General features: G+C 46.9%; 1 protein-coding gene and 1 long non-coding RNA gene across 4 annotated transcripts in view; one reads left to right on the top strand and one right to left on the bottom strand.

Annotated features, from left to right (window-relative positions):
- The window catches only part of B4GALT1 (beta-1,4-galactosyltransferase 1), a 54,178-nt gene that overhangs the window by 33,937 nt on the left and 5,496 nt on the right, over positions 1-14,745 (top strand). For 2 of the 3 annotated variants that reach the window (XM_081518627.1, XM_081518638.1), the window contains exons 3-4: positions 8,338-8,525; positions 13,829-13,951. In XM_081518627.1, coding sequence (XP_081374753.1) covers positions 8,338-8,525; positions 13,829-13,951 — 311 coding nt within the window. The remainder of the gene's footprint in view (positions 1-8,337; positions 8,526-13,828; positions 13,952-14,745) is intronic. The other variant, XM_081518647.1, reaches the window with a different exon arrangement.
- On the bottom strand, positions 9,256-14,483 carry LOC145516882 (uncharacterized). Its single transcript, XR_014061842.1, has 2 exons — positions 11,854-14,483; positions 9,256-11,436 (listed from the first exon to the last, which is right to left on the bottom strand). It is a non-coding gene; the product is annotated as an uncharacterized LOC145516882 (long non-coding RNA).

Genomic DNA, 14,745 nt, shown 5'->3' with positions numbered 1-14,745 from the left:
GGTCCAGCACAGGTGCGGAGGAGGACACTGAGATATTTTAGCAGATGGGAAGTGGGATGCACACCTTACTTCCTTATACTTTCATTGAGAAAGGAAACTATAAAACCACTAAGGGCAAAGGGAAGGCAGATCGCCACCTGGCAGCACTAACTCTAATAAGAAATACAGGATGTTTGTGAAATAAGCCACCAGGGGAATTACTAAACAGGTGACAAATGCAAGTAGGTTCGTAGTAGCCATGGCAGCACCTTGCCCCAGAAACAGGGCCCAGGATCCGTCTCTGATTCTGTTTGTAGGTCTTCTGATGCCTCTGCTCTCACTCAGTTTTTCTAGCTCCGACCATGGCATGCCCTCTCTAAACTCCATTATGTCCTCGCCCACAGGCGAGGGTCTGAAGGGCATGGAAGCCTGAGCTTGGCACCCTGACTGAGACCTGCGCCACTTCCCCTCAGGTCTCCTTCACACGCCACACTGGACTCACCACCATCCCTGAGACACGCTCCCTCCTGGACCTCTGCTCATGCTGCACCAAATACCTCCACCCTGCGTGCCTCCCTTCCCTCCCCTGGTTGCTTTCTTTCTGGACACTGTGGAAGGCCCTCGCCTTAGCTCTGCAAAGGCCTGGAATGAAGCTGTGCTGCCTTCTCCTTCCAGGCTGCTTCCAAGCCGCATAGTGCTTTCTAGCGAGGGGAGAGGAGTGTTTGCCTGGGTGCGGGCTCTCCCCACCCCTGGGGCCCTGAGACCCACATCCCTCAGGCCTGACTCCCTTGTCTCCCTGACCACCAGGCTCCGTGCACCATCCACTGCGCGGTTAGGGTGTGAAGCCAGACCTGCTTCCTGTGGCTCCACCAGCTCTCAGGACAGGACCCCTTGCTCCTGGCTCTCTGGCAAGTGAGAACCTGAGAAGTGAAGCCTCCTTTCCCCTCCAGGCCAGGCCATGACCCCTGGGAACCTAAATGACCTTCTTCCCTCCGCCCCCTCAAAGCTTCCTGCCCAGCAGAGACCCTACTTTAGCCCTGTGGTGGTTGATGGTCATAATACATGACAGTCTTTTGGACTGAGCCTCTTTCACAGTCTCAGACTTTGAGTTTTGACCCTCACAGCCCCCCAGTGAGGCAATGGGTACCCCCTTCCTCCGCACCGTTACTGCTGAGGGAAGACTCCCAGAGGGGAGCAGTTTTCTGGGGGTCTCGCGATGGCCAGGCAGCAGAGCTAGGACAGAAATCACCTGCGGCCCCTGGAACGCCTCACCTTGCCATATGTCTGTCCCTCACTCAGGAGCAGCTCCATTTCCACTTGGCAGTGTCCCCCGTGAGTCCCACTGGATCACGAGAAAAGGACAGTGGCTTGGGAGTAGCAGCCTCAGAACCCCCGGGAGGCTGGCCCAGTTGTCATGGTTATGGGTAAAACCTGGCCTGAACGGAGGCCCCAGCTCCCACTAGAAGAGTCTCCGTCCAGCTTTGGAGTTTTTTCCCTCTTCCTTCTCATCTATGCACAGTCGTGAGGTGGTTCTAAGCCGCATGTCTGAGACCAAGAGTGGGCAGGTTTGGAGACAGCCCCTGGCACCCTCAGTGAGTGTGAGCCTCTGTTAGCCTCCTCGGCTGCTTACCTCTGCCCCTGGGCAAGGCAGCTAGTTCCTAAATGAGGCCAAGACAGTTAGAGTGAAGCAGGCTCGTGCGTCTGCCCCACTGCGGAGGACAGCTGCCTGGGCCTGAGGCTCCCCGTGGGTTGGTTTCCATCTTGATTGTGTCTGTTTGCCACCCGCCTCCCTGCCTTGCATTTCCTGCCTGAGCTGTCAGCACCCAGGTTGAGGTATGCAGGAGTAGGGCTGGAGAGGGGTAGGAGCAGCCCCATTCTGCAGCACCCCCTTTCTCTGGGCACTGGGACCTTTTGTGGGACGGCTGTGGATATCTGCATCCCACCGCTGCTCACGTGCTGCCCCAGTGACTGGTCGTTTCCTTTGCTGTGTGTTTCCCCTTGCTCTGTCTGTGGCTCGCTCCAGCCTCCAGGGATCATGTTGAAGCAGCACTTAAAAGTACTTGCCTGAGCTGGTGAATTGCCTCCCTGGGCATTGTTCTGGGAAATGCCATTCCCTCATGACTTTGTGATGGGGACTGACCGCTTATTAGGGATGTGCCTTTGCCTTGGAACCAGGGTGGCCACAGCCCAGACCCTTGCCTCTCTTCCTTACGTCTCTCCCTTGCAGCCATCCTTGTCTCTTTTTTCTTTTTTTTTCCTTCTAGTGGGGGCCTTTTGCTTTTCCTTATTAATCCTGTTTGTAGCAAAGCAAGCTGAAGGAGGACCTCCTCTCTGTGATCTGCTTCTTGCTCTCCACCTACTCCTCTTCTGTGCCCTTCACCTCCTAGAGAGAGAGAGGAATGCCGACCTTACTACCGCTGCGAGTGCTGCCGCCGCTGCCACCACTGCCACCACCCTGGTAATGTCCACATGCCCCCAAATCTAGTCCAGAGCCCAGGCCCTGCTGGACAGGGGGAAGCTGTGTAAATGATCCTGAGCATGTACCATCCTGGGCCCTGGGGTTTCCCAGGCAGGGCCATGGCCCCTGTGGGTTCACTCAGAAATGGTGAGGTTGGTGGGAGCCCGCCTGTTGTGCAAAGGTCAAAGAGACTTTGCATTAAAATCAAGCCGGAGTTGAGCTCATACTGTATGTGTGCATACTTTTGTACCTTGCTTTTTTTCCTTAAATTCTATATCATCAACATCTTCCCATGTTATTTCATAGTCTTCATAATCATCACTTTCCATGCCTTCATAATAGTTGAGCATGTAGTTCTACCATAATTAGTGTAGACATTCCTCTGTTAGAAGGCATTTAGGTAATTTTCACTTTCTCAGTAGTGTAAATAAGACTGTAATGAACATCTTTCAGTTTGTGGCTTATTCTGTGCTTGCTTCTTCCATATTTAGATTCATTTTCCCTAGGCTAGATTTTCAGATACAAGACTATGGGTTCAGAAATGGTGTAAACATTTCTATGGTTTGTAATATAAGTGGCCAAATTGCTTTCTTGAAAATGAAGCCTATTTTTTCTGAGTGTTTTTCTGCAGAAAGTCTCATCTCAGTGCCTTAGGCCCTGGGAGAGAGGCAGACATCCTGGTGTAGAACTGAAGTTTTTAAATTATGTTCTGTGTTTACCTTGCCCAGAGTCCTTGCTTGGCTGTTCTATTAGCTCTGTTCTCTCTGAAGGCACCTTATGGCTCTGACCTGTGTTCTATTCCATCAGGGGCCAAGGATATGCCCTCTCTTATGAGTAATTACTGTGACAAACAAGAGGACTTACCCCCTCAGCTCCAAGATCCTGGAGGGCACGTTTCCTTTACTCACTGGGAGAAGAGCTTAAGTCTCTGATCCAGGTTTTATTGAGAGCCTTGTCTGAACTCAGGGCTCCTGTATTATTAAGGTTCAAAGCCAGAGACCCAACCGCTGTGAAATCATGGGTCAGTGGATATTAGCCCGCCACAGACTCAGCATTTGTGTAATCCCAGCAATTCTCTGGAGATCCCCTCACAGCCAGCCTGTCTACCCTCCCAAGGCTTGCCAATCAGACCTGCTGCAGGGCTGCCTGGCCAGAGCTTCCTCTGCTTGTCTGCCACCCATTTGTCCTGGGTCTTTCCTCTTGGAGTCTGAGGGGGCACAGAGAAGCATGCAAAAGGGTATTTCTGAAGAGATTTCCACTACCTGCAGACCTGCCTCTGGATCTGTGGGCTTGAGAACCTGTGGGTTACTGTAGCTATTGTGGAGGGGAAGAGTGGTGTGATGGGCAGGGGGTGTGTATAGGAGCAAAATTGTTTCTCCCATCCCATAGAAATTCTGACTCTTTGAGACTCTGGGCTTAGGATTGGTGTTTCCAACCTCTTTGCTGCTGTGTCTTTTGGTGGCGGAGGGGCCAGGTAGTCAGCTCCCATGCCATCACGGTCAGGGGATATGTGTGCTGGTGTACACATGAGGGCCTGAGAGCCAGGGAAGCCAGGGTGGTTTTGGTGGGTCTTCTAGAAACTGTGAGAACTTGGGCAGTTAGCGCTGTGGCTTTCGGTAGTTGGTCATCTGTCTCCTGTTAGCATCAGGGAAAGGCTGCACTTGCCTTAACCACAGGATTTGCCTAGTGTTTAGACCAGATTCTGGTACCTCTCCTGGAAACCCCACGAAGGCTGCTCGCAGGTGCAGTGCACAGGCCTGGGAGCAAGTGAGGCATGAAATGGGGAAGTGGAGCCCCCACCTTAGCTCTTCCAGAGAGTCATTCTCTGCTTGCCCCGTGTCATTGCCTAGTCTCCAGTAATCATGCCATAGCTTCCAGACTGGTCTTGCTGCCCTCAGTTGGCAAGTAGGGCACAAATTCCTCCTTGACTTGCAAAACATAATTCTCATTTAAAACCTCAAGAGCTTCCTGTGACCTTAATAAAAAAGATAAAGTCTTGATTATTTTAGCAAAGTTCCCAGCCTCCCTCTCATGCCCCATGTTTTGGTCTACATCCACCTTCTTGTCTTAGCCTGGCTTCTCCAATCTGTATTTCCGTAGTTCCTTGAATGCTATCTTTTCCTCACAGGCTTTACAAATGCTGCTTGTTCGTCTCAGAATATTCTCATGCCTCCCAACTAAACTTGGCTAGCTTCTTCGAGGCCTTCTCTAATTTTCTACGATTCAGTTCGTACCTCTACTTCTCTGTACGTGCTGGCTGAGGAGCTCCTTGCTCCTCCTTCCCTTTTAGGTAGCTGTCTACCCTAAAGAGCTCATCACCCCATAAAAATACAATTGCCTGTTTAACTTGGAACTTCTCAAAAGCAGGGCTTGTGTCTTTTCTTTTTCTGTACTCCTATTGCTAAGCAAAAAGTAGATACCCAATAATTGACCAGAATCAATATATGAAAAAGAAGAAGAAATGGCCCTCTGGTCCTCTCCCACCTCTGGAGCAGGCTTTTCTTTTTTTTTTTTGATAATTTAATTGAATTATAATCACATATCATACAATATACCTATTTAAAGTATATAATTCAGTAACTTTTAGTATATTCAGAATTGAGCATCTATCAATCACCATGATCAATTTTAGAACATCTTTATTAAGCCAAAAAAATTCCCCTACACTACTTAGCTATCAATTAATTCCTCCATTCTTTCCCGCCCTAGGAGCTACAATTCTACATTCTGTCTCTATGGATTTGCCTGTTCTGGACATTTCATATAAGTGCAATCTTGTCTGTGATCCTTTGTGACTGATTTCTTTCACTTAGCATGATGTTTTCAAGGTTCATCCAATTTATAGCATGTAGCAGTACTTCATTCTTTTTATTGCAAAATAATGTTGACTTGTATGGATATACCACATTTTATTTGTCCATTTATCAGTTAATGGCCATTTGGGTTGTTTCCACTTTTTAGCTATCTTGGACAGTGCTGCTATGAACTTTGTTTGAAAGTTTTTGCGTGGACATGTTTTCATTTCTCTTGAGTATATACCTGGGAGTAGAATTGCTGGATCACATGGTGACTCTTTGTTTATCCATGTGAGGAACTCCAGACTGTCTTCCAAGATGGCGGCACCATTTTGTTTTCCCACCAGCAGTGTATGAGGATTCTGTTTTGAGTGGACATATTACTTGCTCTTATGTTTAGTATAAACGAGGGCTCTCAAAAAAGGTTTTAATGCCCTGGTGAGCCATCTGACACTTCTTGAGACATTTGTCCCTGCCACCCAGATCTGCCCGAAGGGCACTGGGTTTGCTGCGTGAAGTGTCTGGAGAGCGTAGACTCTGCCAGGCCTCCCACCTCACGTGTCCTCACTCTTCCCCAGACCAGCACGCTGACCAGGCCCAGACTCCTGTCCTCTCTGGACTGATGGATGTTGGCTTCTCTTGACTGATACACCCACTTGTCAGTCACCCCACACATGGGGAAAGGGGTAGAATAGGTCTGCTCCTTGGGTTTCTCCTCTGGACTGCCATTGGTCCTGGGGTTGGCACTAGTGGTGCCCGTTCATGGTTCCATATTTCTAGTTCCTGTGAGAGGAAAATGCTTAGGGTAGTCTCAGTCAGGTATCTGCTTAGATCAAACAGTCATGGCCAACAGGCCAGGTCCTATGGTTCAGACAAGGCCACCAACACCCTGCGCCTGTCACTGGGGAGCAGACCAAGAGAAGGGAGCATTGGGCAGCGACTCTTGGGGGTCTGCTCCACAACTGGGAAAAGGCTTTGTTGGAACATTGCCTGTTTACTTGTTGGAAACATGTTCAGTGGGGCTGAATTTTATCTCACAATGTTCAGAGAAAGCTAACTCTTTGAGAATCTTTATGGGGCTGGAGGAGGAAGATGGAAACCACCAGGTGCAGGCCTCTCCTATTACCAGGAGGTCGAAGGGCGTGGGAGGAAGGAAGCAAATCAGATTTGAGGGTGAAAGTTGTTAACAAGATTGTTGAGATGATTAAATAACGCACCATGCTTGTAAAATACTTCCCTGTGCCCGGTGTATCGGATCCCCCAGAGAATGTTAGCAATGTGTTATTGTAATAGTAATAATGATGACAGCTTCATATACAGTTCCTAAACTTTGGCCATTTTTTTTTTTCTTGGTCTCGTGACTTACATAGAATTAGCTGAAGGCAGAATTCTAAATGGTTCTTAACTGGCGTGTGTGCATGCTCAGTTGTGTCCAACTCTTTGCGACCCCATGGTGCCTCTCTTTTAACCGACAGAGCAGCTCAAGTACACCCGAGTACCACAGGGCGCAGCCTTCTCCCCTCACCACACGTGGTTAGAATGCTTTGTCATGGGCTGGAGAAAGGAGCTCTCATGTAAAATGTTTCATTTACTCTTCTGGGCTGCTCTTTCTGACTTCCTGGTACTTGTCTTTCTCAAGTGATCTGTTGCCCCGAGTCACCCTCCTGACACGGGGGGCTGTGGCACCATCTGGGCACTCTGTCCTCACTTAGGCAGCCTGGTGAAGAGCCAGTGCCCAGGCCCTGTCTTAGAGTCCTGGAGAGAACATGTTCAGCACCCCACCTTGGAGACCGTACAGATACTGCAGGCCCTCGTGGGGCACATTTTCCCCCAAAGTAGAGGGCCCTGATCTTGTTGATCCTGAGAAAGACTGGGAAGTGAGGATTCTAGAGGTTTGGGCTCCAGCACTGGCTGTGTCATTTACGTGGCCTTAGTTTCTTCATGGCAGTGGTGGGAGAATTCCAGCCAGGATGAGAGTATGGGTATTGAAGTGCTTGTGAATTAAGTGTAAGCGTGATTGTGTCAATGATGTTACTGTCCTTACTGACCTGGGGTCTTGGTAACTGGTCAGAGCAGAGACCCATGAGAGGCCCCTTAGGTTGGAGTCTCCCCAAAGGGTTGCCATCTGCCATTGTATGTTGAAGCCCATCCATTTGTCTACTCATCCATCCATCCATCCATCAATCCATCCATCCTGTGGTTATTTACTGAGCTCTTATTATATGCCAGGCAGTGTTCCAGGCCTGTTTCCAGTGGGTGAAGAAAAAGCAAAAAAAAAAAATTCCAGCCTTCATTGAGCTTATGTTCTAATGGGGGGGAGACTGAAAATAAACAAGAGAAGTAAAATATGAAGTACCTTTGCACCAACACACTTGATTCTTGTGGACCCCGTGGTTGGCATCCTGAAGCAGGTGTCCTCCTCTCTCATACACACTGTCTCTACTGTGCCCTGTAGCGCACTGGTCCCACCCTGCACTGTGAGTACTGGGAGGGCACAGACTGACTTGAGTTTGCCATATTTCCTGGTGCCTGGTTTAGTGACAAATACCCGGACACAGTGTGATGATCAAACCATAGTCAACCACACAAAAGCAGGTAGAAGTGAAAAAGTCCCATTATCACCAGTTTCCTGATATACTTCCTGCAATTAGCCTATATGTACCATAAGAATAAATAACCCATCTGTCTAAACACCTTTCACCTAACAATACTATCTCAATGATCATTTCCTTTTAGAGCTTCCTTATTTTTTTTTTTTTGGAACAGTTCTATTCCATTATATGGATGCATCATGGTTTATTTAAGCCATTTCCTGGTCATGCTTACGTCATTGTTTTCAGCCTTTTGCATTGGTGAACATGTGGTGAACAGAGTGAACACGTTCACCTGTCATTTGCACACTTGCAAGTCCTACAGGATAACTCCTAGAAGTGGGATTGCTGGTTCAGGGATTGCTATTCAGGATTGAGTTGTAAAGTGAGGGTAGAAAATGAGGCCCAGGAATAGTCTAAGGGCCACGTGGAGCAGACAGGTCACCAGTCCCCATGAGTGTTTGGCTGAAAGGCCTCATGGCATCTGATGGCACTTTTTTTGTTTCTGCACCAGGCTGGAGAGTCCATGTTCAACCGTGCGAAGCTCCTTAACGTTGGCTTTAAAGAGGCCTTGAAGGACTATGACTACAACTGCTTTGTGTTTAGCGATGTGGACCTCATCCCAATGAACGACCATAACACCTACAGGTGCTTTTCACAGCCACGGCACATTTCTGTAGCAATGGATAAATTTGGATTTAGGTAAGAGATGTTTACCGGAATCTGCAGAAAACATATTTGTGTCCTCCATGACAACCAGGGAACGCAGTTCCTCCAGCCCAGGAATAGTGCCTCTTAGGCTCTGGAGGAGAATGCCTTTTGGGAGAACTGCGTGCTTTTGAAGCACATGTGTGTAAGTGCTGTGTTAAGTCTCTTCAGAGCGCATATGTGCTGAGTGCTGTGCTAAGTCACTTCAGTCATGTCTGACTCCTTGCACCCCTATGGACTGTAGCCCACCAGGCCCCTCTGTCCGTGAGATTCTCCAGGCAAGAATCCTGGAGTGGCTTGTTATGCCCTCCTCCAGGGGATCTTCCTGGCCCAGCAATCGAACCCGTGTCTCTCCTGTCTCCTGCATTGGTAGGAGTTCTTGACCACTGGAGCCACCTGGGAAGTCCTTTGAAGCTCATCAGTTCAGTTCAGTCGCTCAGTCGTGTCTGACTCTTCGCGACCCCATGGACCACAGCATGCCAGGCCTCCCTGTCCACCACCAACACCCAAAGTTTACTCAAACTCATCTCCATTGAGTCGGTGATGCTATCCAACCATCTCATCCTCTGTCATCCCCTTCTCTTCCTGCCCTCAATCTTTCCCAGCATCAGGGTTTTTGTAAATGAATCAGCTCTTCGCAACAGGTGACCAAAGTATTGGAGTTTCAGCTTCAACGTCAGTCCTTACAATGAACACTCAAGACTGATCTCCCTTAAGATGGACTGGTTGGATCTCCTTTCAGTCCAAGGGACTCTCAAGAGTCTTCTCCAACACCACAGTTCAAGAGCATCATTTCTTCGGCGCTCAGCTTTCTTTATAGTCCAGCTCTCATATCCATACATGACTACTGGAAAAACCATAGCCTTAATGAGACGGACCTTTGTTGGCAAAATAATGTCTCTGCTTTTTAATATGCTGTCTAGGTTGGTCGTAACTTCTGAGGAGTAAGCATCTTTTAATTTCATGGCTGCAATCACCATCTGCAGTGATTTTGCAGCCCCCAAAAATAAAGTCTGCCACTGTTTCCACTGTTTCCCCATCTATTTGCCATGAAGTGATGGGATTGGATGCCATGATCTTAAGTTTTCTGAATGTTGAGCTTTAAGCCAACTTTTTCACTCTCCTCTTTCACTTTCATCAAGAGGCTCTTTAGTTCTTCTTCACTTTCTGCCATAAGGGTGGTGTCATCTGCATATCTGAGGTTATTAATATTTCTCCTGGCAATTTTGATTTCAGCTTGTGTTTCATCCAGCCCAGCATTTCTCATGATGTACTCTGCATATAAGTTAAATAAGCAGGGTGACAATATACAGACTTGACACACTCCTTTTCCTATTTGGAACCTGTCTGTTGTTCCATGTCCAGTTCTAACTCTTGCTTCCTAACCTGCATACAGGTTTCTCAAGAGGCAGGTCAGGTGGTCTGGTAGTCCCATCTCTTTAAGAATTTTCCGCAGTTTGTTGTGACCCACACAGTCAAAGGCTTTGGCATAGTCAATAAACCAGAAATAGATGTTTTTCTGGAACTCTCTTGCTTTTTTGATGATCCAGCGGATGTTGGCAATTTGATCTCTGGTTCCTCTGCCTTTTCTAAAACCAGGTTGAACATCTGGAAGTTCACAGTTCATGTATTTCTGAAGCCTGGCTTGGAGAATTTTGAGCGTTACTTTACTAGCGTGTGAGATGAGTGCAGTTGTGTGGTAGTTTGAGCATTCTTTGGCATTGCCTTTCTTTGGGATTGGAATGAAAACTGACCTTTTCCAGTCCTGTGGCCACTGCTGAGTTTTCCAGATTTGCTGGCATATTGAGTGCAGCACTTTCACAGCATCATCTTTTAGGATTTGAAACAGCTCAACTGGAATTCCATCACCTCCACTAGCTTGTTCGTAGTGATGCTTCCTAAGGCCCACTTGACTTTGCATTCCAGGATGTCTGGCTCTAGGTGAGTGATCACACCATCATGATTATCTGGGTCGTGAAGATCTTTTTTATACAGTTCTTCTGTGTATTCTTGCCACCTCTTCTTAATATCTTCTGCTTCTGTTAGGTCCATACCATTTCTGTCCTTAATTGTGCCCATCTTTGCATGCAATGTTCCCTTGGTACCTCTAATTTTCTTGAAGAGATCTCTAGTCTTTTCCATTCTATTGTTTTCCTCTATTTCTTTGCACTGATCACTGAGGAAGGCTTTCTTACCTTTCTTTGCTATTCTTTGGAACTCTGTTCAAATGGAGAATAGTCATAGTCAGTTATTATTTAAGGAGGGAAGTGGAGTCCAGAAGCACCTATACCTCTGCACCTCCAGGTGAGAAGTGTTTATATTTGGAATGGCACTTGTCTTCAGGCTCCAGACGGTCGTTGTCTTACTTGACTTTCTTCTCCCCTTCACCTCACAATTTGGGAAGCAAATTGGAGTCATCTCCCTCAGTAATTTCTTGGACTTGGGTAATTCAGCAGATCTTCCTTGGCACTTTAAGAAGGAACACGGTTCTGTTTCCCTGCAAAGCACAGGCTTCTGCTTAAACACTGGGGCTCAGACTTTCCCACCAAAATGCCCCTTTGCGAGGAACCCGGCTGATACCTGTCCCCAGGAGCAGCAGTGTAATTAAAGCCCATTGTCATAGGTGGAAAATAGCCTTGCGGTCCATTTTTTTAATGTTAAAAAGTAAATTTGCATTTCATTCCATAATTTGTCCACATTTGTATCAACGTAAACTTAGGGCACCTGTCAGTTGGGTAACCTGACCTCTTCCTCCATGTTCTAAGTCAGCCTGGAAGCTCCAGGAAGGTGTACTGTGGGTACCTCGTGTGCTGGGCATCCCTGGCCCAGGCTGACTACCACAGTCCTGCAGGCCTGTGTGCCAACTGGTAGTACCTTGGTATAGATACAACAGCTTTCTTTCAGACTCATTTTATTTATTGTTTTAAGTTTATTTATTTAATTTTTTGGCCATGCTGGGTATTTGTTAATGCACATGGGCTTTCTCTAGTTGCAGGAAGCAGGGGCTACTCGTTGTGGTGCACGGGCTTCTCATTGCAGTGGCTTCTCTTGTTGCAGAGCACAGGCTCTAGGCATGAATGCTTCAGTAGTTGTGGCTCACGGGCTTAGTTGCTCTGCAGCACATGGGATCTTCCCAGCCCAGGGATCAAACCAGTGTCCCTTGCATTGCAAGGCAGGTCCTTAATCACTGGACCACCCGGGAAGCCCCAGACTCATCTTGCTCTCATCATTTCTTTCTGTCCTCCCTTGCTGGGGGCATAAGGGCTGTGAGATGAAGGGAGGATGTTCTGAAGTCCTTCCCCAAAAATTAAAGCATTCAGACCTTAAATATCCTGTCTTAGAGGGGGAAGCTTTGACTGTAAACAGAACTTTGTACCCTCCTATTTCCCCCCTCCCTCCCTGTTTGTGTATCTTCTCCTCTTTGAGACACACCGGTTCCTCTGAACTCTGCCCTTGAAGCGTGGTGGTGCTTACCTAATTCTTTACCACAGCATCATGTATATTTCACCCAGAACTAGTTAGGCTTGGGAGACGAGGCAGGAAGGTAAGAGAAACCAGCAGAGACAGCAAAACCATATCTGGTCAGAATAGCATATACTTCCCCTGTGCAGTGGCTGAGAGTCCACTTCTGTAAAAACACTGATTATGAAAAAGCCTTAATGGCCTGGTCACCTCTGGTTTTCAAACCCTCATATTATAAGTGCAGACTGTAGTGTGCAGATAACCAAAGGGGGATGACTTGATGCTTAAACAATGATACCTAATTACAAGTGGATTATCTTTGATTCATTAAAGCAGGCCCCCAGGGATCTTTGCTTGTGGATGCTTGCAGTCAGAATTCTGGAACGTATTTGAAAATAATAACTGCATCTTTTTTTTCATACATTTTGTATGGTTTGGCTGACTTCCCCCTCAAAGTCTGAGTTAGAGTTTTCCTTAATTTGTGTGATGGGTTTTGGTCTCTTTGGATTCCAGTAAAAGCCCGAGTGTGGTTTGGAGCTACACACGGGGTTGTCACAAAATCACAGCCTTTATAAAGCCCACAGGAAAGCCTTTGCTTTGCCCTCTGGACACATCCAGATTCCTAACATTTCTCGTCAGTTCTTCCTCTGTGTCCCTCAGGAGTCCACGATTCATAACCACTGAAATATTGAAATGCAGAATGGTTTGGAAGGATGAAAGCCCAGATGCCCTGCTGCTTGAAAATGGGTCAAAATAGATTCATCATCATACATTTTGCCAAGTCAGGATGTGGTAGAATTTTCCAAGAAAATTTTTATTTTAGCAAATTTTCAGAAATGCTGTCTTGACTGTTGGGGTCAGTGTTCAAGTCGATATACCTTTGGAAGAATGAAAGCAAGACTGTAGATGGGCCAGGGGTGGGAAGGGGGGCATGACAGGGTGGGCACAGGAGACCCTAAAGCAGTCTCAGTTTCTGGGACCTTCTGGAGAAGGATTTCTGACCCATGGAAAGCAGGTTCTCAAGCAATGCAGAAGAACTGGGCTTCCGTTCTTGTCATTGACTGATTGTCTAGATAACCACAGTGTTCTTGGAAAGAGCAAGATTCTGCTTTTTGATATCTGTGTCTTCTCTAAGATAATCTGAGTCTGATATGAAAACAAAACGAAACCCTCATAAATCCCTAATTTAAAAGTTCCAGGGAATAAAAATAACTTTAGAAGTGTTTATATATTTTTAAAAAATAATTTTATAAGACCCTGATGCTGGGAAAGATTGAAGGCAGGAGCAGAAGAGGTGACAGAGGATAAGATGGTTGGCTGGCATCACCGACTTGATGGACATGAGTTTGAGCAAGCTCCAGGAGTTGGTGATGGACAGGGAAGCCTGGCGTGCTGCAGTCCATGGGGTTGCAAAGAGTCCACTGGCTGAATGACTGAACTGATTAATTTTTGGCAGTGCTGGGTCTTCGTTGCTGCACATGGGCTTTTCTCTAGTGGCGACGAATGGGGCTAACTCTTCGCCGCAGTGCATGAGCTTCTCATTATGGTGGCTTCTCTTGTTGCAGAGCATGGGCTCTAGGCACACGGGCTCCAGTAGTTGTGGTTCTTGGGCTTGAGAACACAGGCTCAATAGTTGTGGCACAGGGCTTAGTTGTTCCAAGGCATGTGAGATCTTCCTGGACCAGAGATTGAACCCATGTCTCCTGCATTGGATTCTTCACCACTGAACCACCAGGGAAGCCCAGAAGTATTTATATTTTGAGTGAGCTTTATTAAAGAATAAATACTAACTACTGGTCCTCTGTGTGTGCGTGTGTGTGGCTTTTTTTCCCCAGCCTACCTTACGTGCAGTATTTTGGAGGTGTCTCTGCTCTAAGTAAACAACAGTTTCTCAGCATCAATGGATTTCCTAATAACTACTGGGGCTGGGGAGGTGAAGATGATGACATTTATAACAGGTAAGCCTCACAACTTAGATCTCGTGCTTCCCTGTCTCCCTTCACTTCTCGTTTTTCTATCAGTGCTTGGTTATTTTGGAAGGATTGACCCCAAGGAGAGATGCAGTCCCCACCCAGCCTGAATTCTTAGGTGAGCCCTGCTGTAGAAGCTCCAGCTGATAAAGAGTGTCTTAAGAGACAGACCATGAGAACCCTTAATGAAACTGGAAAGCATCTGAAAATAAGCATGTGTGTAACTCTGATGTGCCCTTGAAAGTTTTAATCCACCTGCATTAGGAACAAAAAACAACAAAAAAACGCAACCTTTACTCACTGCTGTATTTAAAATGGATAACCAGTAAGGTCCTACTGTGTAGCACATGGAGCTCTGCTCAATTTTATGTGGCAGCCTAGATGGGAGGGAAGTTTGGGGAAGAATGGATACATGTATATGTATGGTTGAGTCCCTTCCTTGTTCACCTGAAACTATCGCAACATTTTTAATTGGCTCTATGCCAATACAAAAAAAAAAAGTTAAAAAAATTAAAAAGTATCTTTAGGAAAACTAGCTTCTGTGATTTTTGCCTTAGCCTTCTGGAAAATGTAAAATGAGAAACATGTGAAGGAGTGACTCACACTACAAGGCCATCCACACCCTGGGGCTCTTCAAGAGTTGGTAAAACTTTATTATGTGAGTTGTCATCGCAGATGGTAAAAAAACCATCTGTCAGTGGCATTTGAAACCACATTCTGCTTGGTTCTTCCTGGCAGTGGAATCTCTACCCCTGCTGGCTGTGGGCAAAAAGCACCTTCCC

Source organism: Giraffa tippelskirchi, chromosome 1 (genome assembly GCF_054371585.1).
Source record: "Giraffa tippelskirchi isolate mGirTip1 chromosome 1, T2T-mGirTip1v1.2.pri, whole genome shotgun sequence".
In the NCBI taxonomy this organism is placed as follows: Eukaryota; Metazoa; Chordata; class Mammalia; order Artiodactyla; family Giraffidae; genus Giraffa; species Giraffa tippelskirchi.
Note: the sequence above shows the minus strand (reverse complement) of the source record. Positions and strands in the feature narration are given on the sequence as shown.